The 19012-nt window shown below is 39.4% G+C and overlaps 1 protein-coding gene across 1 annotated transcript; it reads right to left on the bottom strand.

The window, feature by feature from the left end:
• Window positions 1–6841: 6841 nt before the first annotated feature.
• Window positions 6842–18473, bottom strand: LOC117141047. Its single transcript, XM_033304328.1, has 4 exons — window positions 18385–18473; window positions 16312–16498; window positions 12405–12577; window positions 6842–7061 (listed from the first exon to the last, which is right to left on the bottom strand). The coding sequence occupies exons 2-4, from the start codon at window positions 16490–16492 to the stop codon at window positions 6858–6860; spliced, it is 558 nt and encodes a 185-aa protein (XP_033160219.1). The 5' UTR covers window positions 16493–16498; window positions 18385–18473; the 3' UTR covers window positions 6842–6857.
• Window positions 18474–19012: the final 539 nt, after the last annotated feature.

The following is a 19012-nucleotide window of genomic DNA, read 5'->3' as shown; positions in this document are numbered from 1 at the left end:
CGAGTGACAAAAACGAACTGAAACTGAGGACGGAGGACTGAATTGAAATCGGAGTCCAAGTTGGCTGACGCAATTGCGCATGCGTCACTTTTAGTCAATGAAAAGCTTCGTGCCACAAGACATTTGCCGCCAACAGGACTCCGAAAATGGCACTCGTTTTCGGAGAAGTCTGTTGCTGATGTTGCTTTTTGTGTTGCTGTTGTTGCTGTTGCTTTAGGTGTTGCTGTTGTTCCCGTGGTTGTTGTCGTTGTCAGCGGCAACATAATCATCGGCGCGTGTTGCTCACTTTGTTGGCAGACGACTCGCAAACCAAAAACACAGCCTACAGAACGCACAACAGCAATCGTGGCGCACAATTCGCGCAACGTCATGTCAACGAGACAGTCGAGACAAATGCCACAGATCCCCTGCCAAAAGGACACCCCTCTTCGAATCCCTGAACCATTTTCAGGCCCACCCATTGTCAATTGTCTTGTGGGCTTAATGCTCCTTTGCCTCTGTGTTTTCCCTTTTATTCCAGCGCTGTCTGTTTAATTTCTTTTATCAACAAGCCGGGGTGTGCAGGCTTCCATCCTTCGTGTCCTGCGTTATATCCTCTTGTTGCGTCGCCCACACTCGATTGGTTATCAAATATCGGTGTATATTCGCATGCAGACGCCCTTTTGTAATCGCCAGCTAATGTGATACATGGCTCTCGCTTCTGATTACAAGTACATATCTGCTTAAGTTAATTGGGAGTATAACACTTTTAAATTTTTGCTTCTTTTCTGCAATGAAAAAGGCCAACATTATGTTTAAGCAACTATTGCATATAGGTAACAGGGCTATTGGTTCACTGAAACATCCTCTTAAACCCTGCTGACCTCTCGCAATGGTCTTAAGCTGCGTATCTGGTCAGGTAAAGCCCTTGTAATCGCCTGTTAACTTGACATGACGATGCTTAACTGATTTATCTGTCTCATGGCTAAGACCATTGATAGACATGATGGATGGACGAATCGATGAATGGACGTGGTCGAGGAGGGGCAGGAAGTGAATTCTTGGACCGATGAAAGATTGGCGAAGCTTTTTGCTACTTTCCAAATTAAACCGCTTAGTCGAGCGTTTAAATTTAATGCATTAGAGCTGCTTAGCCTCGTCTGCAGTTTATGTTTTTAGTCTATTTGCACACCAGAAGACTGCACTTTATCGGCATCTTTACTTAGCCAAATTGCATCTTGGCCTGGTCCAGTGTACGGACTTCAATACTCCCGCATAAATTGCGGTTCTTTGTGTACAGCATTTGTGATTTAACAAGCAGGGTAGATAAATTATGCAAAAATACACACCGAATCGCAAAGAATTCACCACTTGTTGAGAGGTCAATTGTGTACAGTGTCAATTGACATTACACAATGGCATTATGGCTGATTATGCTCGTGTAAGACTCGTTATTTATTATGAAAATCTGCTAGCTCAGAATTTAATTTAAAAGTTTTGGGCTCCCTGCGTGGGTTTCGCCACGGCTCAGGCAAATACAATTTGCAATTTCACAAATTTTACAAGGGAACAAATCTTAAATACGCCACAAAGTATGCCATCTTCTGACCATGGGGAACGAACAGGAGCGGCAGTTTAGATGGCGAGTGGCGTTGGGAGCCGCTTAAGCCTCCGGCCGGGCCATTTTAATCCCTTTTAAATTGATATTGTAATTGGTTTCTGTATGTAGTTATGAATTTCAATATGTCGGCCGGGCTTACCCTCTAGTTCCTCCATGTTTTCTGTTTGTCTTTCATGTGTGCTCTCTAAATCATATATACACATGTATGAATTATGTGATTTTGGTGGCCTGAGCTGTTGTTGGTAGTGGTTGTGCTGGTGTGGATTACGCCAGGCAATTTATATTTGCTTTGTGGTGGGTCATAGTTGATATTTGACCAGTTGAACGGTGTGTTACTTGAGTTTTGTTGAATGTATAAAACCTAATTTTAAAAAAATATACTCAGATATTTCTTAAAAATATCTGCAGATTTTATAATTATTTTCACATTTAGTTTGGTATAAACAAAAATAAATAGTATAATAACATAACAAAAATGTATTTAAATAATTTTTTAATAATCTTCTAATTTTATAAAAGTATTATAAAAAAATGTACATATAAAACGATTTGAACATTTGTAGTGAAATTGGAAGATCATTAGTTTCACATGCTCGTTTCACATATTCTTATATTTAATAGTAATTAAATAGGGTGAGATGTGAATCCCAACCGTAATCTAATTACATTTGTGCAATTAAAAACTTTAAACTTTCATTTAATTTATAAAGTTGAACGCACAAGCTAATCGCCTCTTAAAACAAGCTTTCGCATAGCCGAAACTATCGCAAACTTTCGACCTTAATAAGCCATAAGAACTTTGCTTTGAATGCGAAATCCAAGGCAACGCAATAGCGTCAAATTTATGGGAAAAGTATTTTCAACTCCACTTCACTCTGGCCACTTAATAAATATTTCACGACCCAGTAAAGATGTCGGCAGACTTGACATCACCACGCCGCTTAAGTAATTATGAATATGGAAGCAATATTTGGGCGACACGTTGCCGTCTTCACCTCGAAAACAGAACAAATGCGACTGACAAGAGTCGTTTGATTGCGCTTGTGGGACCCATTTAAAGGTGAAAATTTTACAGCCTACCAGCGTCCTGCTTCTGGTCCTGGAATAAAGGGATTCTGTCCCTCTAGTTTTTCTCGATGGGGCTTCAGCCACGCACAGGTTACCCATTACGTGGTATTTGTCCTTATTTACCGTTCGAGGCCGCCCACCTGGATGCTTGGTTTATAAAGCACCTGCTTAACCCTAAAAGCGGAAAGCACAACACAAAAATACGCAAGCAGGAAGCCACACTGAAAAAAAGCAGATGTTCACTGAAGTACCAACAATACAACATTCGAAATTTATAGTTATAGAATCGCCTAAAATTGTGATCTATAACATCTCGCAATTTTAGAACTTTTATATTTAATTTTTAATTTAGATATTTCCTTACTTTTTGTGTCAAATACTTCGTTTTTTTTGCAGTGCACAGAAGTGGGCAACAGTAAGATGCGGCAATAAAAGCAAATCCGTATTCAAGGTGCAAAAGCCGTCTCAAATCTTTTGGGAACCAGGAAGCTGCAACGTCGACGGGTTCACTTTGGGCCAGCCAGCCAGCCAGCCAACCACCCAGCCAGCAGATTATGTATTTACAGTCAGATAACTCCCGTTATGGCCAACGTTTTTCCCAGCTACTCCATTTTGGCCCATTGTTGTTGTAATAAGGTAACTGCCTAGATGATTGCCGGCAATTGTTGACCATTGGCCCAAAAGGCTCTGGGCTATCCCCGTATCCATGTGTGGTATGGAAAAACTCAATGCTGAGTCAGCCAAAATCAGGAGCCCATTTTGTTTATCTGCATAATAAACTTACCTCAAATTATTGAAGCCCGCATTTTGGACACGTCTTTCGTGTCATCAGCAGAGAAAAACTCCCCAAAGGGACGACGCCTTTTGGGCTTTTGTTGGCCAACATAAAAGGAAGGGCCTTGGGTCTAGCAAACTTCTCAAATTTCACATCTAAGTGCTTTACCAATGCATAGCTTATAAATTTAGTCAGCTATCAAATTGCTGATGAATATTAGTTGTAATGGAAAGGTATATCTTTACTTTGCCTAAAAGAAAGGCGATGCATATTAAGTAAAACTACTTAGTTTCTATAGATTTCGTTTGGTAAAATAAATATAATGGAAGTACTCGAATGCAGGTTGATAGTAAAAAGCGTAAGCCTAAAAGCTTTAAAGACTCCGTACTAAAGACTCCAATTGAGTGCTTTTCAAATGGGCTTTAACAGGGAAAAGTGGAAAAACTATAAGCCAAACTCACTTGAAAGCCAAGCTTTTAAGCCATAAACGCGGTCTAGGCTACCAGATGTAATCAAACCCATAGAAGAGCTGCAACCGCAAAGGATGCAACTATTTATGCACACAAATGCTAAATGCTGAATGCAGATGATGCCAAAAGCTGGCAGGACATGTTAGTTTGCTTAAAAAATTAAATACCGCTCGTGTTACATAATTCTGCATATGACATCTATGCCTGCCTGTCTTTCTGTCTGTCTGCCATTTGCCATTCGGCAAAAGTTGCCATGGTGCGGCTTTTTTGGTTTCCCGGGCAGCCTGCAGTCAGAAATGTCACAGGCCACGTTGATGCCACCCAGCGTCTCCCCGGCGTAAAATATTATTTAATGCCCCTCTGACAGTTGAGTGAAGCAATATCGTTTACATGCATTACCTATATGCATACCGCCGTGTGTGGGCGGAGATATGGCGGATCTATGGGTGGGTGGGGCACTCAGACAGATTGCCATAATGGCGAGATTCGGGAAGCTTTGAGCCAACATTTTCCTACTGGCGCCCCGTGCTAAGTTTTAAAGCCATTGGGAAGAGGGGGCAACACGGGGAGGCCGCGAATGAATGCCGGAAAATCGCTGGCATTTATGCTCGCGAATATTTTCGGTAGTGCCTGCCTCCTCACTTATTTATATGTGTTTCATTTGAATCGGTATGTGTCTTTAATTAAATTGCAGCGCAGTTTGAATAAAGAACTGCGTTGGCATTGGATATGGTATTTCCACATATCCTATAAGCTATAAGCACTCAACTTCATTTGCAAAACTCTTAATGAGAAATATTTATATTATGTCTTAAGTTGCACATACAAATAGATAGAGGAAGTGGGCTGAAATAATGTGATAAGGATCTAGTCAATAATACAATTTAATTAAATTTTCATTGCATTCCTTAAATATTAAAATATTAGGCACATAGTTCTGATTCACTTTTTTCAATATTTTTGGACTGCATTTTTTATTTTATTTCTTTTTGCAGCACTTAAAAACTTGTTCCTAATCACCGCTGATACCTAAACGCTGATCCATTTTTTCCACTCAGAACCAATGAAACGCTCGTTTGCTTTTGTTATTTTACTTTTTTAGCTTTAATTTGAACAACCATAGAGTATGAAAAAGTACAATAAAATCAATTTAAAATCTTCATCACTTTACTTTATTTCCATAAATATAAATGCGAAAATACTATTAACTTTTCGATTTTATAGAACTCATCGCATCAAGTAGTTTAAATATGATAACCCCATAAAACCATTTTAATAATTATCCCAAAAAAAATAATAATAACATTGTCAAACGTGCATACTCCATCAAACATATTTTTTATACGTTTTCTTTTATTTATGCAGTATAAATAACTAAACAAAAAATGTTACAACCTTAATTGAAATAATAAAACAATAAAAAAAAAGGAAGCAGGAATCCATAGAACACATATACGTATTTGCATATATGCATGCCGTATATTTAAACAATTTGATCAATTAAAAGCAATTTTGCGCAGAAAAAGGCAGCAAATCCTCGAACAATATATGCATAAAAAGCATTTCACTCGCTCAAATAGTAGCAATAAAAAAGGACATATCGAAACAAAAAGGCACCTCGACATCTTTTTTGGGGCCATACACTTTTTCGCACACACAAATTGCCCACCAAAGGCCGTCGAATGAGTTGGTAACTGTGGTATAGTGGGGCTAACAGGGGTTATGGCCAGATATGACCATATACCCCAGCCGATTGAATGAAATTTCACGCTGAAAATCACATTGTTTACTAGCGAAACAATTGCGGACTATGGGATGCGAAATAAAAGTCTCGTCTCGGGCATGAAATGCGAAAAAAAGAAAATAATATTGGAATATGGGTGGCGAGGGCAAAATGAAAATAACTGACATTTGTTGCCGCTGCTCGTTTTCGCTGTTGCATGTTGATTCTGCCTCCTGATGCAGCCCGTTGTTGTTGTCGTCGCTTTTCCGGCTTTTGCTGTTGCATTTTTCCCTTCCTTTTGTTTTTGGCACGCGTTTCGTACATGGAAACATTCGTTGTCGCTGATTGCAGACACGCATAAAGAGCTCGAAGCTCTAAGGGAGCGGAATACATACAAATAGAGTCGACGTGGTAATACCCTTGACTTACCCTAATATGGTTATAGTTTTGTATATGAGTCCTATTTAAGGAAAAAAAATGGCAACAATTTTAGAAGAGCGTAGAAGCTAAAAAGCATTAATTCTGAATCAATTTCTATTTGCTAAGATGTGCAAAATGGCTATCAAACAAAATTTTATTATGTTTCATATGTTTGAAGGGTGTAGCTCTGAAACATATATCAACAAACCCATTAAATTTATAAACCTAGTTATTATTTTACATTTTTTTAATATATTTAGGTTATGAAGCTGTGCCAAATGAAATATTAATAAAATCTAGTTATTTAAATAAAAATGCTAATTTATCTAGAAATACTTTTAAATTTTTGAAAAACCCATCTCTACAAATTACATTTAAAATTTTATATATGGACTTACTTCTCTTGCTGATAAAGATATTTTCCTTTCATGGGTGCTATTGTAAAATCTGAAAAAAAACTTTAAAAAATAAACCAGCTCGCATGACGGAAAATCTCGGTTAGTTAACTGAACTACTCGTGCCGCAAAAAATGCTTAACGGACAGAGGGACCATTGCAGTTGGCAGCTTCCGTTTTCGATTACGGACCCCATTCCCTGTACATTCCCCCAATCTGTTGGCCAGATGCACCGGCCAACGACTATCGACCATTGACCACGTGGTCGGCCACAGGAGCGTCGGTATTTAATGGTCTCATTGCGGACAATGCCGGAACTGCCTGTCAATCGATGACTCTCTGTGCTGTGTGTGTGCCACAAATTTATGATTTCCTCTCGATTGTTTTCAATGCCTTTATTGGATGCTCAGAATGGACAGCAGGCAGTGACGATTTTGTTGACCTCATAGCACTGGCCATCTGCCGTACAGATCAGCTGGGTGCGGGAGCTGCTCCTGCTGCCAAATCCTGCTCTGCTCCAGCTGTGGTAGAAATCCGTGGCACTGATCCCATAGCCATCCATCAGCCAGTTCTGCAAGTCCGCCGGAAAGGTCTCGTACACAGGCACACTCTGAAATCAAAGCGACAAGATTATTATTACAGATTTCCGGTTACTAGTGCAAGTAGGGAATCGAAACTGGATTGTATACCAGATGATCAGAACATCAACAAGTACACTGAAAAACGTACAAAAATTATGCGAAAATATAATGAAAATTCGATTGTAATATTAAGATTATTATTGAGAACCCTAATTAGAAAACAAATTAGCCAGAGGATTTATTTGATAAGTATAACATTTTAGAAACAAAAATAAGCTAGATCTAAAATAGCTTATGTTGTCGGATTTAAGACCAATTCAACACCAATTCAAATTGTTCTAAGTATATTTTATCTATCTCCTGCTTATTTCCCCGCTGCTCTTAAGCAATCAACCCGACAGTCCGATTTCTTCTTCTTTCCCTTCTTTGCCAAAGCGCACGGAAATTAATTTCCGGTGCAACGCTGCGTATGAGCGATGCGATGCGATATATACTGGCAATTACAAGTGCAAAATGAAATTAATAAGAGAGTGACGTCCAAAAGGAAGGAGATGTGCAAACCGGGACGAGTTAGCACAGGTACAACGAACGGGCGGCGATAAAAATGTGCAAGTTTGTCAACTAATTAAAAAGGGAAGCAGCAACCTGGATGAGTTTCAGCTTGAGGAACAGGGGAATTGCCGGCAGAGGGACATTGGCAACTTAATTGAAAACTGCAGTAAACAGCTCCAAAGCAGTTTAGCCATGTTATATATTTTATGGGCAACGAGGGGCGATGACAAAGTTTACCGCCTCAAATTATTTTTTTAAAATCAATCAAATTTATAGGTTTATATTTATATAGGTTTCTGGAGGAAAATTGGATAGGATAGGATATGTCCTCTAAAACAACGCAAATCTTAATCGCAATCATAAGATAAATGCATATATATATTAAACCTTTTACAAAGATAAATATTATTAGATTTTTTGGAAATTAAATAAAGAGTTTAGAATTTCAAACTGTTTTCAATATAAACTTTACTATCAAGCCACCTGGAATGGCCTCAGTTGACTGGCTGGGGCGCCAAACGGGGGCGTGGCACGTCGGCCAAGAGAGTGTTGCATTTCCGTTAACGTCAGAGTTAAAGCAAAAAGTAAACTAAAGTTCCGTTTTGCGAGGCAAGGACGAACGGCAGAGTTTGCCCCAGGATCGTGGGTCTGTAAATGTTATGCAGCTGGTCGAAATCTGGCAGCGTGCTTATTAAATTTGAGCATAAAGTGGAATTTCACACTGCAGCGAGGAGAACTTAGCACAAACAGGTGACCGGTGGCCGGCTAATTAAATTTACCAATTAGACAGACAAACACTTGAGACACAAAGGAGCGAGCTGGCCCAAAACACAGACTGAAAACGGTAGGTCCTTGAGGGATCCTCCAGACAAAGTTGAGTGTTGCTTTTGATTAAGTTAATTTGACTGGCTGCAAGGCCTCGTAAGCATCTGCCAAATCAGCATCAAAGTTAATTAAAAATACATAAAAGCCATAAACATAAGTGCCGAGTTATCATGCGAGTGGGCGTGGCAGCGTCATTAAGTCACCATGTCGACATAATTACGAAAAACTGTCGCCGAATTCATGCTGAGAGTCGTTGAAAAATGTCGCTGTGAAAAATGTGCGATAATTATTGCCACAATTTATCTCGACTCAACGCGAGAAGGCCAAAAAAAAAAGATACAGAATCTAAAATAACATAATTATTTATGACAGCGAGGGAGGGCGGCGACATGCGAAAGAGGAAGCAATAAAAAGTAGGAAAAGTGATAAATATGCGGCAGTTTTTCTCCACACCATGCGTAATCACAGAATCCTTGAAGGATCTTTGGGGGGAAAAAAGAAGCGGAAGTCCTTTGTTGCTTTTTCGGCCGGGTTTAAAGCAAGCGCATAAATAAGCAGCAAATTATTGAACGTAAAAGTTGCCAAATCAGCAGTTGGGGCAAAGGTCCTAAAAGCTAAAAAGCACTTGCAAAATTCGCTTTCTTTTTGGTAAAACACAAAATAAAAGAAAATATACGCATATCATGCTTATCTAGGTCAAAATATAGTTTACACTTTTAGTAAAAAAATATAAGGCAATATACACTCATAAGGTAAAAATTTGTGTTACCAGAACCAAAGTGATTTCTGTAACTAAGAGACTGCGAACTTAGTACAGTCATAATTATCTTATCAAATTCTCAATAGAAATGTAAAAATAAGTTATGGGAGTCTTCAATTTTTCTTAGTGTACAAGTGTAAGGCCTTGCCTTAGGCATGCCAAACAAAACACTTTTCAATTAAGCAACTTGTCAGGCCAGCGGCCACTGCCAAGGCGGCTTCTCTGTTGAGCCACGCCCACCGCCCACGGCTTCCCGAAAGGCGAAAAGGTTTAACACCGACGGACAACACACACACCATGGAAGGCACACAACCTACACACACACCGCTGCAAACACAGATGCGAAAGGGAAGTCGCCTAAGGGAATATGGCAAACAAATTGATGGAGGTAGCTTTTGAGAATTTAAAGCTAAAGGATACCCTCTAGCGGTAATTGTATATGTGTTTTTTGGCCAGGCATTTTTATTTCAATTGATTAATGGCATCAAAATAGAAATATTAATTAAATTCAACAAATTTCATACACGAAAAATTCGGCTTCGGGCAGTCGTTTGTGACTAAGTAAAAGGATGATATTTGCAGGCAATAAACCATTTATTAAATAATAAATTAATAATATATATAAAAGTTCAAAATAAAGTATTCAAAGGAAATATGTACACAATCTCTATATATGGTCAAAATTATACCAACAAAATTATGTTATTTTCTTTTTTAAAAATCCGCAAAATTCAAACTCCCCTTCCTTCTCCAAACACCCCTTTAAAATCAATTAATCTCCCATACTGAGCTCCTCTGGCTGTTACAAGGCCATCGGCCAGCCCCGGCACAACCGATTAGAATGCCTGCAGGGTATGGTCCTTAAAAACGTGGAAAGGACGAAAAGAAATGCCTGGCATACTTTTCGGCGCAAGCATATTTACGTTGCATGTATTGCTAACGAGCTGAAGAATTATGACTCCATTAGGTGAGCGAGGAGGGGTTTTTTGAGGCTGCCTCGGATGCTTAGAGAGTCCCCAGCATAGTTAGCCTTAAAGTTCCCGGCCATTTCCGTCTTGTTTTTTCCCCAGGACGCTCCGGCTGAGGAAGTGAAGCCATTTTGTGCAGATTACGCTTTGATGAACTCACTGGAAATGGTGGGGCTAGGTGTGGGAGCTGGCTGTTGCCGAGGTCGAGGGTGCTGGCGAGGTGCCAAGCGAGGGCCCAGGGCCTCCGACAAACGGCTGAGCCAGACATCGGCGTAATGACAACGTCAACAAGACACCAAGAGATTGAATTTACAGAACAAACAATTTTCATTTGCACTTGAATTAAGCAAAGTAATCCCGAGTGGACATTCTCTCGTTGTTTTTTACTTTTCTCGGCCTCAGAAGCAAACTTGGCACGGTGGTTGCAGTCGAATTGGATGGGCTTCCTCCAACAGCCTAATGAACAGTGGTTTTGGCTTCTCCAAAGTATCCAAGCTAGTCCCAACTTGGTCAGAAATAATAAAGCCTTTTATACCTATGAGTCTAAAGCTCAAGACTGTGAATGGAATTTGAAACAGAAAAAATATTTTTACACGGGCTGAAACTTCATGAGGAAATCGTGTTACTTTAACTCAACAAATTGCCACAGAAATCCAAAGGACTTTGAAATCTTGGAAAGATGTCTAAATAAATTCATAAGAAATTCATTTAAATTTATTTCATTTATATATTTTAAGTCTGCAAACAATATGTATTAATGATATTCAAGCTAATGCAGTATGGATAGAATCAACAAAACAATTCTATGGAACAATTGTTAATCAAACAATAAATTCAAAAATGTATCTTTATGAACCAAGAAAAATCTTCACTCATATATACATTTTTAGAAATTTAACGTACCCTTGTTAGGTAATGTAATGTAGAAATTGTCCAATTTGAAAAATAAACCATATATTATAACAAATTCAGAGAGACTACAAATGAAGCTTATGCAATGACCATATGGTGGTGTCTTACCAATTTGATATACCGTAATTTCAAGCAGCCAAACGCTTATCAGTACGAACTAAAAACGAAACCAACTTCCCTGCTCTTTGGCTCCAAACCATACATCTACCACTATCAGTGTCGCTTGTTTTGCATAAAATTTGCATTTATTTGTGCGAGACAATCTGCGAAATTGAAAGCAGATGTCTCAAAGCGAGCAAACCAGCCAAAACAGAAGCCACACCAGCGGCAACAACGGAAAATGCAATACCAAAAAAGGATCGGAGTTGGGGTGACCAAAATCGACTCCGAAGTCCAAGTTCCCAGAGGGGGCTGCATAGCAGATATTTAAATTTTTTGGCCAAAACCCTTGAAAAATATATGCTCGAAAATAGACCAATGCTGGCTATGCAAGAGATACCATCATTTTATGCAAGTGCTAATGGGAAACTTTCGATGCATGCTTTAATACAGGCTATTTCAGACTTATGTAGCTGCAATCTCGGTCAGCAAAATTGGTTTTTGCTTTGAGGCAATTTCTGACAAGTTGATGATGTGATTATTACGGGAAAATATGAATTTTCTATCAAACTGCTTCTTGGGAGTCCGACAGATATCCTCCTTAAAATTGAGTGCGAAAAGTTGTTCCAGAGGATCTCAATTAAATGCAAAGCTAACTTTTTGACCACATCATGTATATAGAATGGTATATAGAGGATGATATCACATAATAAAGAGGATTTTAATCAGTTCGAAAATCCATATTTTTGATATCTCACATTTTATACCACCTTATTAACCATTAAAATCGTTTACAAAATTGAAACTTCAATGCCCGTGAAGATGTCTAATCCGCAGCAATTGTTTGGAGTGGGTGTGATCCCAAACCGAATGATGCACTTGGCTCGGAGCTTAATCGGTTATTGCCCTTCGTTTCGATGGCAGTTGACGGGACTGATAAATCCTTAGCTGCTCCCTGATTGTTTTCAATCCTTGGCAGCGACGTGCCGTGCCTGCTGGCTGTAAATGAAATCCGGCGGCGGTGGAGCGTGACCACCATGCGGTCACGTGCCTGAAGAAGCTCCTCCGAATCCTACACAACTCCACCAGAAAAGACACCCTCAACCCAAATGCAGACAGGCTCTGACAGATATCCGGAGCCAAGTTAAAAAAAAAACACCATCCAAAAAGTTAAGCAGCAACAACAGCGTGATTTATGTTGGCAGGAGTTATCTGGCTTTCCGATTTCGGGACCAAGGCTAAGAGGCGCGGCTCACCTGAAACTCATTCGCCATGGCGGCCAGCCAGTTGGGATCCGGGCTCGCCGGCAGGAACTGCTCCTGGGTCTCCACCACATCGACCACCTCCACTTCCTGCATCGTCGGCGCTTCCAAGCCGGCGGCTGAATTTATGGCCAAAGCTAATTGGTACAGCAAAAAACTCGTGCGTCCTGCAATCACAAGAAAAAAACAGCAAGCTTTTATTAAAAAATATAAATCTATATTAAAAAATGTAAAAGAAGTTCTAAATTTAGAAAAAGGTCTTAAAAATATAACAATGGGTGTAGTAATAATATCAAATAGTGTGTTGAAATAACATAACAAATATGAATTTATAAATTTTAAATACTAATCTGTTGTTAAAGTTAAAGTTTAGTTAAAATACTTAAATTAAATACTCAATACTCATACTTAAAATACTCAATAAAAATCTTAATTTTAGAGATTATTACGTAATTTTTCGCAGTTTAACTCCATCCAATTCTTCAAGTGTCTGACTAAGCAAGAAATTTAATTTTAAAACACTCGAAAGCACCAAGCCTCCACCCGAAAACCCCAAAGTACTCGAGTATCTGAAGCCTCCTCGAGTGCTGTTTTGTTCTCAGATTGTGCGCTAAGCATTTTGTTTGAGTTCAACTAGCTACTTACTGTCAGTTAAGTGCAATCGCCACAGAAAACAGGAAAATGGCAAAGGAAATGGGAAAAGCGGGCGGGGGAAGTGCGATCCGCTCTGCAGGTGATTGGCAAATGTGCACATGAATCTTTGATAAGCGCCTCGGAGTGCAGTCATTAGACAATTTTTGGGCTCGAATGCCATTATGTCGATGGCAGCTGGCAATCAATTGAACATTTACGAGAACAATTCTTCTGCCCAATCATCAAGCCAAACGAACAGAATCAAATTGTTTAGCAATCACCTGGGAAAATGAAGGAAAATGCCGATGATTGACGAAAGTGTCTGAAAGGGGTTCTTTTTATTGAGCAAATGCCATTGAGCTTTAAATGACTTTCAAATTTCCGTTTCAATGGGTTGCTACAAATACTTGGGCTTTTAACAGCGGAAAAAAAGGGGAAAACTTGTTTTTCTTTTCCAATAATAATCTTAGTTTCCCTAGTTTTTCAAAAGGTTCTGTGCAATTAATATATTTTCTTAAAAGCAATTCACTATTTTTGAAGAGATTTTTCTCATAAACTTATCGTTTCTTTTTCATTCCTGAGGATTTCATTAGAAGTCGTTTTCCACCTCGGTTCGCATTGCGATTGCAAACTTATTTAATTAACTTGTGTACGAATTACGCGCTTGTCACTCGAAACTAATTTTGAACTGCAGTTCCGAATCGCTTTGGCCAAGAACTTTTCGTTTCGTTTCGTTTCGTTTTTTCCACTGCTTTGAGCTGTCGCTAAGTGCTGCTGCTATTTCCCCAGAATTGCGCGTTACGCATACGCCGCGTTGACGTTAATCATACGCCATGTTAAACGCACCGAAAAAAGTTCGCCGCGGCATCTCGGCAATAAATCACACATTTTAAAGTTGAAAGTTGGCCGAAAAGCGGATGAAAAACACAACAGCAAGCGGAAAACAAATGCGACAACTGACCCAAAATGTCAGATGGGCAAATGGAAAGCGGCGAAATGGGAAAACGAAAGAGGAAAGGCCAAAACAAAGTAAGGACAACGTTTTTCTTTTCCCTTTTTCCACTTTTAAAAGCGAAAGTCGCCGATGATGCAGTGCCTCTGCTGTTGAGTTAGTGTCAGTCGGTCGTTCTTGGCTGTTCGCGGCCTGTTTGTGTTCGCTGGCTGTTTATGTGGGCCAAGTTGAATTGCAGCATCATCACGTGACCACTAGAAATTTGCATTTTAATGGCTGCCCCGGCATTTGGCACTACTTATCCTCAATTGTGTGGAGTGGCAGCTGAAAAAGGAAGAGGTCGAGCAGGCGGTGTCAAGGAGGAGCACGGCCAGTGGAACAATATGTGTTAAGTGTTGATGTCGGCGCTTAATGATGCCAAGAATAAACTTTGCCAAACTCACACACACGCGCGCCCGCGTTCAGGCGGTGATAAACCAAAAAAGTACACAGTCATAAAACTCAAAGAATTTATCGCCACTTGAAAATCTTTTCTTATTGAAACTAAATATCCACTTTGGGTTCCTCAAAAAGGCATCTGCATGATCAAGCTCTAAAAAGATAGAGCAACGTCACGTCGTATCGGAAAGCTTCTTATAAATTCTTATAAAATGAAGAAACTATCCTTAAATTATTAAAAAAATTATATTATTATTATAATACTCTTCACATTTCAGCATAATAAACAGTTTATCTTTATGATTCTATCAAATAACATACAAGTGCTACCTTCTATTTCTTGTTTTAAATCGCAGTTTGACCATGCTATGAAATGTTAGTCTTAATTTAGGAAAACATAAGTTAAAATGCTTCTTCCTACCTAAAGCAGTAATTTTTGTACCTATATTTATTAAATTGGCATGCAAACTGGGCAGCATTTCTTTAAGTGCACCTGTGTTCATCTGTGTTGACAACAAGAGGAGCAACAACAGCAGTGGCAACCAGAAGCAACGCATCGGTAAACAAACAAACGACGGCAGCGACAACGCGTGACAAATGACACCAGCGACATCAAATTCCGCTTGCAACTCTTGCTGCAACGGAAACGCTTCAGGCGGTAACTATTTGCTGGGGGCGGCAAGGAATTGAGGATGCGGACCAGTAATGGGGGCTATGGGAGAACCTCAGGGAACTGGAACAGGCAACAAGCGGATATAGCGATTGTCGACTGCCAGCAGCGGAAAAAACAAGGAGAAAGGAGAAGAATGACGAGAAAGTGGGAAAAAAGAAGAGGGATAATAGTGTCACACAAAACGCTCAGCAAGTGATAAAACTACAGTGTTGACTAGCTACAAGTGGCAAAAAAGTATATAAATATTAGCTGAGAGATTAAGTGTTCAAAGTGATTTGCAGCAGTAAATTAACAGAAGCTGACGCTCCCCTCCGTCTACGATGCTTAGAGAAATATTATTTATTGGTAAACTGCTTATAAAAATGATCCTTTAGTTTATTTTTGCTTACCCAAAAACTTTTCTTAAATTTTATTAAATGTAAAAAGAAAGTATTTCGCTAAGCGACTTTATATAACTTTTTAGAATTGAATAAAAGCTAAGGTATACTTTGATTTGAGTATTGCTTCGCTGAGGAACGTATTTCATAAATATTCCATTTGCTACTTAGCCAGCGTCCACATTTCAGTGGCATTCATGCTCGGTTGAGTGCCTACGTTTCGCTGCAGCTGCTCTTGACTGTCTTGCTGTCCCCAAAACGCCCCCTCAGCCCCTTGTTGCCCCATTTTTGCTCCCCGTCGCTTAGTTCTCAGCTTCTTGAAGAGTCGTGGTGAGCTTAGAGGCAGTGACACTTGAGTTATTTTCGGGTTCTCAGCGGAATAGGAATCCGAATGGGAAAAGCGCAGATTGCGAACAGGCGCAACTAAGTGAAGGTGGAAAGCGAAATACCAATTAAGAATGCGTTGACATTCCCACTTCGCGTACTCCCCGCCCTAGAATTCCCACTCCACCTGGCACTCCAGCGCAGACCACAGTGCGTATGCGTGATAAACAACGCTAATTGGAAAACCAAGAAAGATATAGAGTCTCAAACGGAGGACAGTGCTGGCAAGATTGAAAATATCACATTGTATAAACATTTAAATCTTTTCACAAAATAGCATCAACTTGTGCAATAGTAATAATATTAAGTTTAGTATATATGGTGTTCCTTTCAGTACTAAATATTTAATGCTATGTTCAAATTGAATTGAAATTCCTTAAATGATACACTCAACGTCTTGCAGAGACAATCAGACTTGCAGCACTGATGACTAACGAAGCTCACCTGACGCAGGCACTGCAGCCAGGACTCTTTGTCCCGGCGAGAGTCCTAGAACATCCATTCTCGATTCAGGTCCTGCAACTCCTCTCAGTTCCTCCGGTAATGAAGCAAACACCGACGCCAGCAGGCACAAGAATATATATAGCTGCAGACGCGGCTGGCAACTTCCACTGATTCCAGCCATCCTGGGCTGCAACGAAGGATTAGAAAATTTGCTTTCAATTCAGGCGGCATCAAGTTATTAATACAATGAAGGGGCTCCTTGGCAAGACCATTGTGCGAAGGAGCACGATCCCGACTGGGGTGCAATGCAATTGTCTGGCGCATAAACTACAAAACAAAGGCATCGAGTGGGCACACAATTTCCATGAATGGCCTTTATTCCGTCAATTTATATGAAAGACAAGCGGATGGGCGAATATTCATAGTATACTTGCAACATTGCCTGATTACGATTACACTCATTAGTTTTATTTGACGTATTTGATTTGAGAAACAACATGACAAACCAAAAATTAAAACAGGGTAATAACTTATGGCTCTCAGAGAGTTAGTAAGAGTTAATCAGAAAATTGGTTATGTGACTCTAATCTGGTACATCTGAACCCACTTTCTCTAGGACGAGACTGACAACCAGCATAGATTGGGTGCCATAGGTGTCATTGCCGCTCCAGAGAGCGAATGTACCCTGCTCCATTTCCTCCTCCAAGCAGACAGACAAGCACAATGGAAAATGGGGAAAATCCTTTTTCCGCAGACAGCGAAGGCGGCTTCGCATCGACAGCCATTGTTGGGCGCCATCAATTGGGCGATTTGAATGGCGGCGGCCAGAGATTTATGAGCTGCACAAGTTTCTAGTTACCCCCATTTTGTATTTATTTGAACAAGTTACTGGTACTATAGTTTTCTTTAAGTGCAGTGAATTCTGCAAGTATTTGGCAACAATTAAGCAGCTTAAAAAGCATTACCACCATTCACTTTTGCCATCTTCTCGCTTAACGCGCCATTTAATGAGTGGGTGAAAAACTGAATGAAAAGCAGCCACTGTCAATGGGATGTGTGGCTGGGAAAATGAGCGTAAATGCACAGACAAAACAAGGAAAACATTCCGGGAGGAAAACCTCTCCGTTGCACTCGTCCACTTCCTCTGTTTAAAGCCACTCTCGATTGTCTAACTGCAACTGCCATTTTGTCTTTGTGGCCTCGGAAAAGCAAACAGGGAGGGTGAAAAAAAAAACATTTTCTGGGGGAAAACAGGAGCTTCGGCAAACAACAAAAGATAATGAGCTTCAATAGGTGCACAATGCTCAGAAAGGACCAAAATGGCAGAGAACCTAATTTGTGTGTCCTAAGTAAATTAACATTAATTGTCCTAGCTAGTAAATTAACAGACCATATATAAGAGTAAAAAGTAATATCTGTGTTGGTACACATAGTTGATAACATATAAGATATATTCATTTTTTTTAAACGTCGAGCTAATAATTAAGAATTAATAACCTAATTAATTACCTCTCTTAGTCATAATTTTTGTTCGAAAATATCCGCGGTTAAATAAATAAATTCCAAGTAACTAAGCACAGCATTAAACCATATGTGTGCGAATTCAAAATAAACTAAATTACTTAAAAAATACCTGATAAATGTAAGCAACTTATCTGTATTTAGATTTGCTTTCTAAGCAACCGCATGACAACGCCACGTAAAGTTGTTGACAATCCTAATTCAGTGAAAAACCCGAAAAGCTCACCAATAAGCACACAAAAACGCCAGAATCAACACACACTCAACTTTGGAATATTTAAAGCACTTGAATAAATAACACAGGTAAATAAGACCAATAAATGCTTGTTCATTTAAATTGAATGCTAAATATTTTTAGCAATTAAATTGCCATTCGACGGAAGCAATTGTATTTGACTGCCTTGTCAGTTGCAGATACCCCGTTTCCAATTTCGTCTATTAGTATTTGTTTGCCGGCTATCTTGGAAATAACATTTAATTTCACAGCTGGCTATCTTTTTATTACACGTTCCGCTCAGAATATAGTATATATCTGTATATATATAGATGTACCGTTTAATGCTGGGCCAATTGGTCGTTGATTTTAATGGTTACCGCTGCCGAAAAATGAAATCACTCGACTGAACCACACAGAATTCGAAAGACAGAACCAAAGACAAAAACACATTGATTGAAATCTGAGAAATCAATGCGCGAATATTGCCATATAGAGTCAAGTACGTCGGTGCGGGGGCGATGAAATGATATCAGATGATAACAAGCCAGCGAAACCATGATAATTTCGACTATGCCGCTGGGTTCAAAGTTCACAAGAGCGAAACGAAGAGCTTGGAGTAGTTGAAAATTAATATGCGTTAAATGCGCAGAGTTCTTTGTCTAATTATACACCAACAGTCCTTGAGATAGCGATTGTTCGAAAAGCGAAAATAAAACTGATAATGGTGAAGAGCAGGGCCCATAATGGGTAATACCGCTTGTTTAGTCGAAATATCCATTAACAAATTGGAATCGCGTAATTGGAGCCTTACGTAATTACAGGATTGAATAAATTGCTAGTGAGTATCGCATTTGTTTGGAGAAAATGGTACAGAAAATTGCCTATGAAAGTTGCAGTATATTTACAATGTATTTATGCTTAGCTAGCTTCCTAAAAATTTAATTTAAACTACCTAATATTTCT

Source organism: Drosophila mauritiana, chromosome 3L (genome assembly GCF_004382145.1).
Source record: "Drosophila mauritiana strain mau12 chromosome 3L, ASM438214v1, whole genome shotgun sequence".
In the NCBI taxonomy this organism is placed as follows: Eukaryota; Metazoa; Arthropoda; class Insecta; order Diptera; family Drosophilidae; genus Drosophila; species Drosophila mauritiana.
Note: the sequence above shows the minus strand (reverse complement) of the source record. Positions and strands in the feature narration are given on the sequence as shown.